The sequence below is a fragment of the Fusarium solani genome (assembly GCF_023522795.1).
Source record: "Fusarium solani strain SB1 chromosome Unknown bctg00000000, whole genome shotgun sequence".
NCBI lineage: Eukaryota > Fungi > Ascomycota > Sordariomycetes > Hypocreales > Nectriaceae > Fusarium > Fusarium solani.
In genome coordinates, this window is record NW_027072157.1 from 6,315,210 (window position 1) to 6,333,077 (window position 17,868).

At 19.8% G+C, this 17,868-nt stretch overlaps 1 protein-coding gene across 1 annotated transcript; it reads left to right on the forward strand.

The window, feature by feature from the left end:
* Positions 1-16,023: 16,023 nt before the first annotated feature.
* On the forward strand, positions 16,024-17,855 carry MRS44_002012 (uncharacterized protein; the record flags this gene model as incomplete). Its single annotated transcript, XM_065623920.1, has 4 exons — positions 16,024-16,062; positions 16,187-16,444; positions 16,506-16,965; positions 17,026-17,855. 4 exons carry the CDS (start codon positions 16,024-16,026, stop codon positions 17,853-17,855), a joined length of 1,587 nt encoding a protein of 528 aa, XP_065480329.1.
* Between the last annotated feature and the right edge of the window lie 13 nt (positions 17,856-17,868).

Here is a 17,868-nt window from a genome sequence, read left to right on the forward strand (position 1 = left end):
TATAAATTTATCTATAATAATAAGAATATTATTATAGAAGTTTCTAATAGTTAGTTTTTTTAATAAAGGTAATTTAATAATAAAATCTATAATAATAAAGTCTTATAGTTATTATATAATTAAAAGTAATTATAATTTTCTATAAGGTTTATAATATTATACTTTAGTTTTTATATAAAGGTTATATTAATTAATAATTATTATAATAATTTATTTTATTTTAAGAAAAATATATATTATTTTAATTTATTTTAAGGTTTTATTAATTCTTTAGTATTTATATAGCTAATAATTATATATCTTATATATAAGTCTATATTATAATTTATATAAGACTTATTATTTATTTATTGTTTTAATATCTAAGAGTTACTTATTATATTCTAGGATTTATTTTAAGAGTAAATTACCTTATTTTATTATATAAATAGCCCTATTAGTTTAATATAATATTTTAATAACTCTAGATTATTTATAAAATTCTAATCTCTTTTATTATTCTTAAATCTATTAATTAATTTATTTATAGTATTTCTTATAATAAAATATATATCCTTATACTTTATATAAGAGTTTATAGTTATTATAATATTATTATATAGCTTAAGTTATTTCTTTTAGATTCTTATAATATATAGCTTAGTAATAATAATAATTAAAGATATTTTAAAATACTTTATTAAGAATAAAGAGTTTTTTTTTATAAGTCTAAAGTCTATCCTTTTATTATTAATATCCTTATATATAATTAATAAAGTTTATAACCTATTACTTATATTTCTTAATAAATATAAGGTATTTTAATAAAAGTATTAATTTCTTTATTTACCTAATAAACTTTTATTTAAGGTATCCTTTTAATATAAAGTATAATAATTATTTCTTAGCTTTAATCTTTTTAGTATCTAAGTTAGGTTATTAATTAATAGTATTAGCTTAGCTATTTTTTATTTCTTTAATATAAATAATAATATAATTAAATTCTAAAAGGTATTTAATATATTATAATTATTATTTACTAAGTTCTTAGGTTTTTATAAAATAAGTAATATTTTTATAATCTATATAAACCTTAATTTAATAAATACTCCTAAGGAGGTAATATTAAAATTCTTTAAAGGTATTAATAATTATAAGGAATTCTTTATTATAAATAAGGTAATTAAGCTTTACTTTATATAGCTTATAAAAATAAAATATAATTAAGTATAAAAATCTTTTATTATCTTATTATCTAAGCTAGGCTCTTAGCATAAAGTTTAATATATTTATTTTAAGTTTTATTAATTAAGATAAATTAAATATCTTAAATATTAATTTACTTAAGATAAGTTCCTTAATTATATAAAAGGCTTTTTATACCTTATTCTTAAATATATATATCTTATTTTTCTTTATAAGATTTATTAATAATATTATAATTTTCTTAAATTATTTAAGGAATCTATAATAATAATTAATAAAACTAAGAAAGGCTTATATTTCCGTAATATTAGTTAATTCCTTTTAGTCCTTAATTACTAAGACCTTCTTAAGGTCTATATATATCTTATTATAAGAGATAATATATCTAAGAAATTCTACTTCTAAGGCATAAAACTTATTTTTCTTAGGTTTTATTAATAAATTAATATCTTATAATATTTATAATACCTTATAGATATATTTTATGTATTTTTTTTTTATTTTAAAGAAAATAAAGATATTTTTTAAGTAATATATAATAAATATATCTAAATATTCTTATAATATATTATTAATTATTTATTAAAATATAATAAATATATTTATAAGTTTAAAAGGTATAATAAGGTATTTAAATAATTTATACTTAGTATAAAAAGTAGTTTTTTATTTATACCCTTTTTTAATTTAAATAAGGTTATAGGCTCCTTTAAGGTTAAATATAATAAAGTATTTTATTTTAAAAAGTTAATTTTTTAATTTATTAATAAGAGGCAATAATATATAATCCTTAATTATAATAATATTAAGTATTTTAAAATTAATATAGAGATAAAATTTTTTATTTTTCTTTAAGATAAATATAATAAGGTATTTAATAAATAATTTATTTTCCTTAATATATCTTTTCTATAATATTTCTTTAATATATTCCTTTAATATTAATAATTATATTATATTAAGTAAATAAAGTTTATTAAAGCTAAGTTACTTTTTATTAATAAATTTAATTTTTAAATTATAATATATATATAATAATAAACTTATTTTAAGTTTTTTTATAAAAAGTTTCTTATAAATATAATACTTTAATAATATATTCTTAAATTATTTTTCTTCTAATATTTTCTTAATTTATTTAAGGTTTTTTTTTAATTATTAAAATTATTATATAATATATATAATTATTTCTTAATTTTATTATTTTTATTTATTATAATATTTATATTATATCCCTTTAAGTAAAAAGGTATTTTATATTTACCTTTATTTAACTTCTCTAATATCTTTAATAAAAGTTTAAGATCTTATATTATCTTCTAAGTTATTATTTATTATAGAGAATATTTTATTATTAAAAAAAAATACTTAGCTAATCCTCTAGTTAAAATATAAGTTAAATTAATATAACTATAGGTATTTAAATATTAAGTTATAGCCTTTTATAAGTATAATATTAAATAAGATTCCTTAGTTCTTTCTTTTAATAAAAACTTTAAGGTAATTAATCTTATTATTAATAACTCTATTATTATAATTAAATTATTTCCCTTTAAGGTTAATTATTATATAAGGTTTTACCTTATATCTCTATAATAATTTAAATTTATTTATTATCCTTAGGTTAAATAGATTTTACTTAGCTTTATTATTTATTAAAATATATAATTATTTTCCCTTAATTTATATTAATATTTTAAAATATCTTTATATTAATTCTCTTTTAGTAATATATAAGGCCTTTTATAGTATTATAGCTTATTTCTTTATTTATAGCCTTTTTATAGGTAGATTTCTTAGTTTTTTAATAATATATAGCTAATATAATTATACTTATATTTACTATTATTATATACTTTATAATTATATATATTATCTTAGCTATATAGCTAGTCTTAGTATTATTATTTTTATTCTTATCTTAGGTCTTTTTTATTTTTTAATTAAGCTATTAGTTTTTATTTTTTTAATACTTTTTCTTAGCTAATTTACTCTTATTAATCTTTTACCTTATAAATAATTTATTTATATTTCTAGATCGCTTAATATAAGTCTTTATAGTATTATATATATATAATACTAATAATATTATATTAATAAAATATCTAATAACCTTTTATTTTATATTATATATAAGGTTAATTATTAAGTTAAGCTAATAAGGTAATAAAGAAATAATCTTACTTTTATTTTTTTTCTTTATATTTTTTATATTAATAATATTAATAAAATATCTAAGAGATACTAAGGTATTTCTTATATATAAGGTATATTTATATATTATCTTATAGGTTAAATAATACTTCTTAGTATTATAGGTTTTTAGTTAATTCTCTATAATAGGCTTAAATATAAATTTCTTATATATCTATTATATTTATATATTCTTATATAGTCTAGATATATCTCTTTTATAGGTTATTTTAGTATTAATTATTATTCTTATTATATAAATAAGGGTAATTTTCCTCTTTTTATAACTCTTTATTATTCTTTCTTACTTTTTATTATTAAGTATATAACTTATATAACTCCCTTTATAGTTTCTTTATCTTATACTTAAACTTAATTTAATTAATATTAATATTACTTACCTTAATAAGCTAATTTATTTATCTAAGTTTTTTATTATTATAGGCTTATTCTTATTATTTATAGGTTTTATTATATTCTTATAATACTTTAATTTAATATTATAAGTATAAATTATAATTATATTATATAAGGTTATCTTATTAATAATCCCTATAGTATATAATAAATAATAATAAGAAATATTTATTATATCTTATAATTTATTTCTTATGCCTTTTATAATAGCTTTCTTATAATTTATTTATTTAGCTAATATTAAAGATATCTATTATTTTTATTTTATTAATATTACTTTTTTCTTTTATTTAAGCTTCTAGGTAATTATAATAGTAACCCTCTTATTATTTATTATATCTAGCATAAGGTTTCTTTATTTTATTAATTCTAAGAGTAATTACTATTATATATTCTAGGTTTCCCTTAGTTACTTTCTAAGGTATCTTACCTAGCTATAAAATACTCTTTTATTTAGTTTTTATTTATATTTATTTTAATCTTATCTTATTAATATATTATATCTACTTTATAATATCGCAATAAGTTTAATTAATTAGATTATAATTTAGGGTTTCTTATTTTCTTATTAGGCTTATTAAGCTATATTAATATATTTCTTACTTTCTAAGAGGGATTATTATTAATTAAGTTAATAATATTCTTCCTTAATATCTCGCTATTTTTTATAATAAACCTTTTTAATATAATTCTTTTTATAATAATAATAATATTTAAGGCTATAATAATTTTATTTATTTTTTTATATAGCTCTTAGTATTATAAAACTAGCTTTAATATTATAAGAGGTATTATTATTTTTTTTCTTATCTTAGTTAATATTAAATTATAAGTTATTAGCCTTATTATTATTATACTTAGGGTTTTATAATTTCTTTTATAAGAATTATTAGTTATTAATCTTAATTACTTAGCTAATATAATTAATTAGGTTATTAGGTTAATTTTCTTTATATAATTTTACTTAGATTTTTTTTTTAAGATTATTAAAAAAAAATAATATTAAGAATTTTTAATTTTAATTAAGCTTTAAGGTAAGCTAAAAGTATTTAGTTTTATATTTAGAGGCTAAATAAGTTTATTAAAGTATCTTAATCTCTTTTTTAGCTTATACTTTTTTATTAATTATTTTAAATACTTATTAAAATATAGCTTTAAAGGTCTTAAAGCTTAAATAGAGGTTAATAATTTTAAGTAAGAGTTTAATAAAAGAGGTAATAAAATATTTCTTTATAATAGGTTTAAATTAAGCTATAATATACTTAGTAAGTTACCTTATAGTATATTAAACCTTATTAAATACTAGGTTAAACTATATTAAATAGTAAGTTATAAAAGCGCATAGCTATATAAGGAATATAAGTAGCTTATAAGTAGTTTTATTAAATTTCTCTAGGGGGTTTAGCTTTAAGATTTCTCTTATATTTTTACCTCTTATAATAATAATTACTATATTATTAACTTCTTAGATATTATTTATATATTAGGTATTCTATGCCCTCTATATTTTACTTATTCTTTTAATAAAGTTATAAAGTCTATTTATCTTAATACTTATAGTAATAATCTAAGCTTAGAGCTATTTAATTTTTTTATTATTAGAGCTATTTATATTATTTATATCCTTATCTTAGTTAGCTAAGATAAGTATAAGTAAATAGTTAATAAATAAGACTTATTAATAGTTATTAGTAAGGGTTACCTAAGTAGCTATTATATTTAATATTATTTAAGGTAATATAAGTAATTTACTAAATAAGAGCTATTAATATATAATAATTATATATATTCCTAAGGGATAAACTAATTATATTAAGTTTATATTAATAAGGGATTAAGCGTATTATCTTAAGCAAGGTATAAGTTATATTTAGTAATATACTTAAAAGTATTAAGTATAACTAAGTTATATTAATAACTAAGGTAATTATTATATAAGAGAATATAATAAGTATATCTTATATACTTCTTATAATATAATAACTCGTAATAGATTATGCCTTATAAGGCCTAAGCTATTATAATTTATTTAGCTAGCTTAGAGAGGATTATAGCCTATAAGGTATAATCTATTTTAATCTATATATAATTAGTTAGCTAATATAAGTCCTTTCTATTACATAGCCTAAGGTTATTTAGGGCTATAATAATTATAATTATAATATTAGCCTTTATTAATATTATTTTATATATAATTATTTTTTATTTCTTTAAAAAGAGGTTTTAATATATTTAAAAATAATTTAAGAAAGTTATTATAATATTTTTTAATTTATCTTTTAAGGTATTTAAATTAAGATTTAATCTTTAATATAATTTTTAAAATCCTTAAGACCTAAGGGGTAAAAGGTTTAATTTTCTTTTTAATAAATATTAAAATTTATAATTATATATTAAGCTTTAAGATTATATTTTTTAAATTAAAAAAAATAATTTTAATTTTTTTAAACCCTTTTTAAATATTTATTTTTATTATAATTATTTAATATAAAATATAAAAGACTAATATACATAATGAGTAAATAAATTAATTAAATAAATAAATTATTTTTTTAAATAAAAATTATAATAAAAATATTATAAATTAATTAATTAATTAAAATTATTTATTATATTTCTTTTTAGATATCTTAATTATTATTTAATAAGTCTTTATATTATAACTAAGCTTATTATATACATTATAATATTAAATACTTAATTTAATTAATTTTTCTTAATTATTACCTTCTAATAATATAGCTATTATTTATATATATATATTTATTTAATTAATTATTTATTTTTTTATCATTATTATTATAATCTCTTTTTTTTATATTTTACTTTTTTTTATTTTTTAATACTAACTTAGTATCTTATTTACCTCTTAAAAGTCTATATTTTTAATAATTAATAAGGTAACTTTATATATAATAATAGCCTTTATTCCCTTTATAAGAGATTATAAAGCCTTTAGAATTAACTTTAAAAAGCTATTTTAATACTTTTTAATTTATCTTTTAAGGTATTTAAACTAAGATCTAGCCTTAATTATTATCTTTAAGGTTCTTAAAGCCTAAGAGGTTAATAATTTAGGCCCTTTTTTAATAAGTATTAAAATTTATAGTTATTTATTAAGCTTTAAGATTATAATTTCTAAGTTAAGAGAAATAAGCTTAATATCCTTAAAAGCTTTTTAATATTTTTTTTATTATAATAGCCTTATATATTAATTAAAATATTTTAATTATTTTAAATTAATCTTATTATTAATTTAATTATTTTAAGATATTATAATAATTTAATTATTTAAAAGATTATTTTTTTAATATTAATTAATAAAATAATATTAATTTATATTAATTATAAATAATACTTATATTTTTATATTTAGCTTTTTAATAATTATATTTATAAAAAAAATATATCTTAAGGCTTAAATATTACTTAATAAAATTATAAGCTTAATATATATTAATTAATAATATATTATAATTAATAAGGAATTAATTAATTATTTCTTTTATATTATATAGCTATAAAATAAATTTTTATAAATTTAAAAGAAAAATAAAATATAAAAAAATCTTTTTTTTATATTAAATAATTAATATAATTTTAAATAATATTATATTAAGATTAAATACTATATTATTAATAATATAATATATAATAATAAACCTTATAGATAGTTATAGCTTATTAAATACTTAACTTAGGCTTAGTTTATATAACTTAAAGAATAAGAAATATCTTAGTTATAATAGTTATATAATTCCTAAGGGATAAACCAGTCGTGCTAGGTTTATATTAGTAATTAATTAGGCATATTATCTTAAATAAGATATTAGTTATATCTAGTAATATACTTAAAGGTATTAAGTATAATTAAGTTATATTAATAATTAAGGTAGCTACTATATAAAAAAATATAATAAGTATATCTTATATATTTCCTAGGATATAATAGCTTATAATAGATTATAGCTTATAGGGCCTAAGCTATTATAATCTATCTAGCTAGCTTAGAGGGGATTATAACCTATAAGCTATAATTTATCTTAATCTATGCGTAATTAGCTAATTAATATAAGTCTTTCTTATTATATAGCCTAAGGGTCTTCTAGGCTATAATATAATATCTCCCCTCTATTAATCTTATCCTTAAGGTTATATCTATAACCTTAATTATCTTATATATATATATTAATCCTAAACTTATAAAAAATCTTTTACTAATATATCTAATTATCTTACCTTTTTTAAGAAATAATTAGCTATTATTAAACTAAGTAATACTATTAACTATTTTAAATTTAAAATTATATCTTATTTATCTTATTATTTTTATAGTTTATATTATATAGCTTTACTTAAAAAATTAAATTATTATAAGGAATATACTTATTATAGCCTTTCTTATAATATATTAATAAATATTTTTAGTACTTATTTATATATTTTTACCTATATAGTTTCTTATTTACTAATAATTTCCTAGTAAATTATATTTACTAAGAGTCTAATTATTTAGATTTTAAAAAAAAAATATATTAAGAAGGACTTTTTATATTTATAATAAGAAGCCTAAGAGGCTTAAGTAAGGGTAAATAAGGTTTTAGCTTATTTAACTTAGCTTTATTGCTAGAAATATTAGTTATATACTAAAGGTATTAAGATAGCTATTTATAGCTTTTATTTTTTAGATAAATTAAAGGAGATTCAGAAGGTAGAGTTAGAGGCTATAATTGCCGCTTAATTTATAAGCGCTATAGATATTATTGACTAGAGTATTATTAGCCTTAAGTTTATATCTCCTTTTAATATCGCTAATAGAAGTCCTTTAAAAGGCATTATATACTAGTAAGGTATTCTAAGGGTTCTTAAGTATTTTCTAAGTCTAGGTAATCCTTTTATTTAATAAAATATATTATCTTATTATTAATTTTATTTATATTAAAGATATTTTCTATAATATATTCTTTTAATTTATTAACTTTTATTTCTAGTTTATTATTAGTTTTAACTTAGATAGTATTTTCTATTAATTTAAGTAATAAAATATAAATAATTAAATAAAGCTTAACTTTTAGTAATAAGTCTAATTTATAATTATTTTCTAAGATTTTCTATTTAATTTTATATAATTTAATATATTTATAATTAAGTTTTTTATTTTATTATTTTATTTTAATATTTTTTATTATAAAATAGATTATATCTCTCTCTAAGAAGATTAATCCCTTAATTCTTTTCTTATTAATATAGTTTAATATCTTATTTCTAATAAATTTAAGTTTTATTCTTATTTCTTTATATAGGTTCTTTAGTTAATTACTAGTAAGAATTACCTTAGGGTTAATAATAATATTTTATATTTAGTAATATATATCTAATATAAATCTAAAATTAGCATAAACTAATATAATCTTTATACTTTTATTTATAGCTATATTATAGGCTAGCTATATAACTAATAGTTTTTTAACTTAGTTAGTTTATTTATAATTAATATAATATTAAAAGTATTATTTTAATATCTAATTTATATATTTATTTAATTATTTATCTCCTTATAGTATATTATAGAGAGTTTATAATTAATTCTTAAATATCCTATGAGGCTCTATTAAAATTTTAAGGTAAATAATAGTCCTTAATCTATAATAATTTTAAGTAGTATATTATATATCTTAGTAATATAGAAATAAAAGAGGTAAATAAATTCTTTTATTATTATTAATTCTCTATAAGGTATAAAATAAGAGAATTTTATAAGTTTATTTATAATAATAAGAATATTATTATAGAAGTTTCTAGTAGCTAGTTCTTTAGATAATAATAATTTTATAATAAAATCTATAGTAATTAAATCCTATAGTTATTATATAACTAGGAGTAATTATAATTTCCCGTAGGGTTTATAGTATTATGCCTTAGTTTTTATATAAAGGTTATATTATTTAGTAATTATTAAAATAATCTTTTTTATATTAAGAAAAGTAAATATTATTTTAACTTATTTTAAGGTTTTATTAATTCCTTAATATCTATATAGCAGGTAGCTATATATTTCGCGTATAAGTTTATAGCATAGTTTATCTAGGACTTATTATTTATTAATTTTCTTGTTATCTAAGAGTTATTTATTATATTACTAGATTTATTCTAAGAGTAGATTACCTTATTTTACTGCGTAGGTAGCTTTATTTATCTAATATAGCGTTCTTATAATCTTAGACTATTTATAGAGCCCTAGTTCCTTTTATTATTCCTAGATCTATTAATTAATCTACTTATAGCATTTCTCGCAATAATATATCTTTCCTTATATCTTATCCTTAAGGTCATAGTTATTATAATGCTATTATATAGCTTAGGTTATTTCTTCTAGGTTGCTATACTATATGACTTAGTAATAATAGTAATTAAAGATAATTTAGAGTACTCTATTAGGGATAGAGATCTTTCCTTTATAGGTTTATATTTTATTACTTTATTATTAATATCTTTATATATAATTAGTAAAATCTATAACTAGTCTTTTATATTTTCTAATAAGTATAAGGTATTTTAATAGGGGTATTAATTTCTATATTTATCTAATAATCTTTTATCTTAAGTGCCCTTCTAGGGTAAAATATAATAATTATTTTTTAGCCTTAATTTTTCTTATATCTAGGTTAGGTTATTAGCTAATAGCATTAACTTAGCTATTTTTTATTTCTTTAATATAGATAATAATATAATTAAATTCTAAGAAATATTTAATATATTATAATTATTATCTATTAAATTCTTAGGTTTTTATAAAATAAGTAATATTCTTATAATCTATATATACCTTAATTTAATAAGTATTTCTAAGAAAGTAATATTAAAATTCTTTAAAGGTATTAATAATTATAATAAATTCCTTATTATAAATAAAATAATTAAGTTCTACTTTATATAGCTTATAAAAATACAATATAATTAGGTATAAAAGTCTCTTATTATCTTATTATTTAATCTAGGCTCTTAATATAAAGTCTAAGATATCTATTTTAAGTTTTATTAATTAGGATAAATTAAATATTTTAAGTATTAATTCACTTAAGATAAGTCCCTTAATTATATAAAAAGCTTTTTATATCTTATTCCTAAATATAAATATTTTATTTTTTTTTATAAGATCTATTAATAGTATTATGATTTTCTTAAATTATTTAAGGAATCTATAGTAATAATTAATAAAACTAAAGAAGGCTTATATTTCCTTAATATTAGTTAATTCCTTTTAGTTTTTAATTACTAAGACTTTTTTAGGGTCTATATATATTTTATTATAAGAGATAATATATCTAAGAAATTCTACTTCTAAGGCATAAAACTTACTTTTCTTAAGTTCTATTAATAAATTAGTATCTTATAATATTTATAATACCTTATAGATATATCTTATATATTTTTTTTTTATTTTAAAGAAAATAAAAATATTATCTAAGTAATATATAATAAATATATCTAGATATTCTTATAATATATTATTAATTATTTATTAAAATATAATAAATATATTAATAAATCTAAAAGGTATAATAGGGTACTTAAATAATTTATACTTAGTATAAAAAGTAGTTTTCTACTTATATCTTTTTTTAATCTAAATAAGGTTATAGGCTCCTTTAAGGTTAAGTATTATAAAGTATTTTATTTTAAAAAGTTAATTCTTTAATTTATTAATAAGGAATAATAATATATAATCCTTAATTATAATAATATTAAGTATTTTAAAGTTAATATAAAGATAAAGTTTTTTATTTTTCTTTAAGATAAATATAATAAGGTATTTAATAAATAACTTACTTTCCTTAATATATCTTTTTTATAGTATTTCTTTAATATATTTTTTTAATACTAATAGTTATATTATATTAAGTAAGTAAAGTTTATTAAAGTTAGGATATTTTTTATTAATAAATTTAATTTCTAAATTATAATATATATATAATAATAAACTTATTTTAAGTTCTTCCGCGAAGAATTTCTTATAAATATAATACTTTAATAATATATTCTTAAGTTATTTTTTTTTAATATCTTCTTAATTTACTTAAGGTTTTTTTTTAATTAATAGAATTATTATATAATATATATAATTATTTATTAATTCTATTATTTTTATCTATTATAATATTTATATTATATCCCTTTAGGTAAAGAGATATTTTATATTTATTTCTTCTTAGTTTCTCTAATATCTTTAATAAAAGTTTAAGATCTTATATTATTTTTTAAGTTATTATTTATTATAAAGAGTACCTTATTATTAAAAGAGAATACTTAGCTAATCCTCTAGTTAAAATATATATTAAATTAATATAACTATAGGTACCTAAGTACTAAGTTATAGCCTTCTATAGGTATAATATTAAATAAGATTCCTTAGTTCTTTCCTTTAATAAAAACTTTAAGGTAATTAATCTTATTATTAATAACTTTATTATTATAATTAAATTACTTCCCTTTAAGATTAATTATAATATAAGGTTTTATCTTATACCTTTATAATAACTCGAGCTTATTTACTATCCTCGGGTTAAATAAGTTTTACTTCGCTTTACTATTTATTAAAGTATATAGCTATTCTCTTTTAATTTATATTAATATTTTAAAATATCTCTATATTAATCCTCCTTTAATAATATATAAGGCCTTTTATAGTATTATAAGCTATTCTTTTACTTATAGCCCTTTTATAAATAGGCTTCTTAGTTTTTTAATAATATATAGCTAATATAGTTATACTTATATTTATTATTATTATATACTTTATAGTTATATATATTATCTTAGCTATATAGTTAGTCTTAATATTATTATTTTTATTTTTATCTTAAGTCTTTTTTATTTTTTAATTAAGCTATTAATTCTTATTTTTTTAATATTTCTTTTTATTTAATTTATTTTTATTAATTTTTTACTTTATAAATAATTTATTTATATTTTTAAATTACTTAATATAAGTCTTTATAATATTATATATATATAATATTAATAATATTATATTAATAAAATATCTAATAACCTTTTATTTTATATTATATATAAGATTAATTATTAAGTTAAGCTAATAAGGCAATAAAGAAATAATCTTACTTTTATTTTTCCTCTTTATATTCTTTATACTAATAATATTAATAAAATATCTAAGAGATATTAAGGTATTCCTTATATATTAGGTATATCCTTATATTATCTTATAGGTTAAATAATACTTCTTAGTATTATAAGTTTTTAATTAATTCCTTATAATAGGCTTAAGTATAAATTTCTTATATATTTATTATATCTATATATTCTTATATAGTTTAGATATATCTCTCTTATAGGTTATTTTAATACTAATTATTATTCTTATTATATAAATAAGGGTAATTTTCTTTTTTATAGCTCTTTATTACTCTTTCTTACTTTTTATTATTAAGTATATATTTTATATAGCTCCCCCTATAATTTCTTTATCTTATATTTAAATCTAATTTAATTAATATTAGTATTACTTATTTTAATAAGCTAATCTATTTATTAGGGTTTCTTATTATTACGCGCTTATTCCTTTTATTTATAGGTTTTATTATATTCTTTTAATACTTTAATTTAATATTATAGATATAAGTTATAATTATACCGCATAGGGTTATCTTATTAATAGTCTCTATAATATATAATAAATAATAATAATAACTATTTATTATATCTTATAACTTATTTTTTATAATTAAAGCCTTTTATAATAACTTCTTTATAGTTTATTTATTTAGCTAATATTAAGGGTATTTATTATTTTTATTTTATTAATATTACTTCTTCCTTTTATTTAAGTTTCTTAGTAATTATAATAATAACCCTCTTATTATTTATTATATCTAGCATAGGGTTTTCTTATTTTATTAATTCTAAGAGTAATTACTATTATATATTCTAAGTTTCCTTTAATTATTTTCTAAGGTATCTTACTTAGCTATAAGATACTCTTTTATTTAATTCTTATTTATATTTATTTTAATCTTATCTTATTAATATATTATATTTACTTTATAATATCGCGATAAGTTTAATTAATTAAATTATAATTTATAATTCTTTATCTTCTTATTAGGCTTAATAAGCTATATTAATATATTTCTTACCTTCTAAGAGGGATTACTATTAATTAGGTTAATAATATCTTTCCTTAATATCCCGCTATTTCTTATAATAAACCTTCTTAATATAATTTATCTTATAATAATAATAGTATTTTAGGCCTTAGTAGTCTTATTTACCTTTTTATATAGCTCTAAGTATTATAAGGCTAGCTTTAATACTATAAGAAGTATTATTTTTTTTTTCTTTTTTTAATTAATATTAAATTATAAGTTATTAGCCTTATTATTATTAAACTTAGGGTTTTATAATTTCTTTTATAAGAATTATTAATTATTAATTTTAATTACCTTATTAATATAATTAATTAAGTTATTAAGTTAATTTTCTTTATATAATTTTACTTAGACTTCCTTTTTAAGATTATTAAAAAAAAATAATATTAAGGGTTTTTAATCTTAATTAAGCTTTAAGGCGAGTTAAAGGTATTTTATTTTATATTTAAAGGCTAAGTAGGTTTATTAAAGTGCCTTAATTTCTCTTTTAGCTTATGCCTTTTTATTAATTATTTTAAATACTTATTAAAGTATAGCCTTAAAGGTCTTAAAGCTTAAGTAAAGCTTAATAGTCTTAGGTGAGAATTTAGTAAAGGGGATAATAAGGTATTCTTTTATAATAGGTTTAAACTAGGCTATAATATACTTAGTGAGTTACCCCGTGGTATATTAAACCTTATTAAATACTAGGTTAAATTATATTAGATAATAAGTTATAAAAGCGCCGAGCTATATAAGGAATATTAATAGCTTATAAGTAGTTTTATTAAATTTCTCTAGGGGGTTTAACTTTAAGATTCTTTTTATATTCTTACCTCTTATAATAATAATTACTATATTATTAATTTCTTAGATATTATTTATATACTAAGTATTTTATACCCTTTATATTTTATTTATTTTTTTAATAAATTTATATATAATATCTATTTTAATACTTATAGTAGTAATTTATATATAAAGTTATTTAATATCTTCTTTATTATTATTTTTATCTTTTATATCTTTATTAATTAAAATAGCTTATATAAATATAATAAATAAGTAATTAATAAGTAAAACCTATTAGTAATTATTAATAAGAGTTACCTAAGTAATTATTATATTTAATATTATTTAAGGTAATATAAGTAATCTATTAAATAAGAGCTATTAATATATAATAATTATATAATTCCTAAGGGATAAACTAATTATACTAGGTATATATTAATAATTAATTAAGTATATTATCTTAAATAAGATATTAGTTATATCTAGTAATATACTTAAAGGTATTAAGTATAACTAAGTTATATTAATAGCTAAGGTAGCTACTATATAAGAAAGTATAATAAGCATATCTTATATACTTCTTAGGATATAGTGGCTTATAATAGATTATAGCTTATAGGGCCTAAGCTATTATAATCTATTTAGCTAGCTTAGAGGGGATTATAACCTATAAGCTATAATCTGTCCTAATCTATGCGTGATTAGCTAGTTAATATAAGTCCTTCTTATTATATGGCCTAGGGTCTTCTAGGCTATAATATTAGTCTTATTAAAAGCTTATAATATACTAAGTAATTAAGAAATAATTAATTAAATAAAAAGATATAAATTAAGAGATTTTTATAATACTTATATAATTATAATACTTACTTATTATATATATTATATTAAAGTCTTTAAATTAAATTATTATAAATTATAATTAATAGCCCTTAACCTAGGTATAAGTTTTTTTCTAATTATAGCTAAATTATAATATCTTAGCCTAATTTATTATAATCTTATAGTAATTAGTTAATGCAGTAGGTTAGTTTTTTATCACGTGGGTGCGAGGTTCTTAGGCTATGACATAGGCGGGCTGCAGTTCCTATTAGGCGCGATTATACTCAGCCGCAGCCCTAAAATCCATCAGACCTCGAGCGGTCCCAGCGACATCACACAATCGCAATAATCATATCGCTCCATACATGGTAGCTCTTACTGCCTTTTCTTCACTTTCGGCGATCGCATGTTCCTGCGATAGCTACTGATAGCAGGTTCACTTTCTCGACCCTCCGGCGCCGCAATGAGTGCCTCGGAGATACAACAACCAGCGGGCCAGCTGGTACTGCAGCCTGCTCCCACGAAGTGAGTTCGTCCGCGATAGACAATTGCACCTGCTTACTTGTTTTTCTAAGGACACGAGACATTGCCGCTGAGGCCTACGCGGATGCTTGCGATACCTCGAGCGGGAGTTCCAAGGCAATGTCAAAGCTCTCGCATGGCTCGGCACCGTGACGTCGACATCGCTTAGCGACGTGCTCGCGACGACTCAGCAGGCGGAGAGTAAATACGGCGAGGCCTCTCAGAACAAGCACAGTACCAGAGCATGGCTGAGGGGACTGTCCAAGAGGATCATGTACTACGGACAGGTGCTAGATGTCCTGTCTCAGCACCACCCTGAATACGTTGCCTTAGTCTGGGGACTGGTCAAGTTCGTGTTAATGGTCTGCTTCATACGTTATGCTCACCATGAAAGCCTGATATCGCATTGCTAACCATATGAAGGGCGTTCTCAATCACGGCACTCTCGTGGGACAGTTTTCGCAGGCTCTGTCCATGATCGCGCAGGTGCTCCCCAGGACAGAGCTCAGCGCTGAGCTCTATCAAACCAACGAGATGAAGGACGCTGTCGCAAATCTATACGCCCACATCCTTCTCTTCCTCCAGCAGGCGGTACGATGGTACAAGGCCGGGCCAGCCGGTCGAGCGATTACCGCCCTCTTCAAGCCCTTCGAGCTGAGTTACAAGGAAAGTATCGAGCAGATAATGCTCTGCGCGCAACACATTGACGACATCTCGAGTATTGCTTCGAAGGTTGAAATCCGCGAGATCAAGGTTCTAGTCGAAGGAGAAAGTGCAAAATTGGCCAAGCAAGAAGACAAGCTGCAGGAGATGCAGGCCCAATTCAACCTTGCCCACGAGGAACTCTCTTCGAAGGTGGGATCCATTCTTCAGATAATCAACTGTAGGGGAGCTCCTAGTTCAGATACAGACCCATAGACAGGCCAGCTGACCTTTGAACCAGGTAGCGCCACCAGGTTGAATGAGGTTCACCTGGACATCAAAGATATAAAGCCCCTTGTCGGCGATATACACTTCAGCCACGTCCTGGGCGCCCTGAAACCCAAGAGGTCACCCGAAGATTCCCTCCGAGCGCACAGGTCGTTAATCAGACGATCTTCACCCTGGAGGAGCCAGAACAAGAACACCATTGAGCTTTTCCAAAGCGTGGGACAGTGGATCTCTGCGCCCAAGTCATCGCTACTGGTCCTACAAACGCAGCCTCGAGCCCAGGCACGTGTCAAGGAGATCGCGACAGAACTAATCGGGCTGGTACAACCACGGTCCAAAAAGGTCATCTGGTATCTGTCTAGTCTCAACTTTAACGACGAGGGTCAGATATCTACAGTCGATGTGCTTAAAAGCTTGATATTCCAATGCATGAAACTTGTGCCAGAGTTCGTCGCCTCGGAGCCGGACAACTTCTCAACGGCTAAGCTTCATGGGTATCATTCGGAAGAAGAGTGGCTCAAACTCTTATGTCACATTCTGCGATATTTAAATGCGTGTTTCATTGTCATCGAGGCCGAGGATATTTTCAAAAATAAGGATGAGGCAAAGCAACTTCTGGAGTTGGTTCAGAGGTTAGCAGCCCAGTTCCAAGACATGGGAGATTCGATCAAGTTGCTGCTGGTCAACTACAACAACTCTTGGAACGGTTCCGACACACTAGGGCTGCAGGGAAGAGTGCTTTATGTCAATCGAGAGGCACCTGTGCCACCGGGACGTAGGCGTGCGGGGGCGCGGTCTCCCTTTCGTGGAGCAGCTCGGGGTGCTATGGGTGGCATCACATAGCTTGATGTATTAC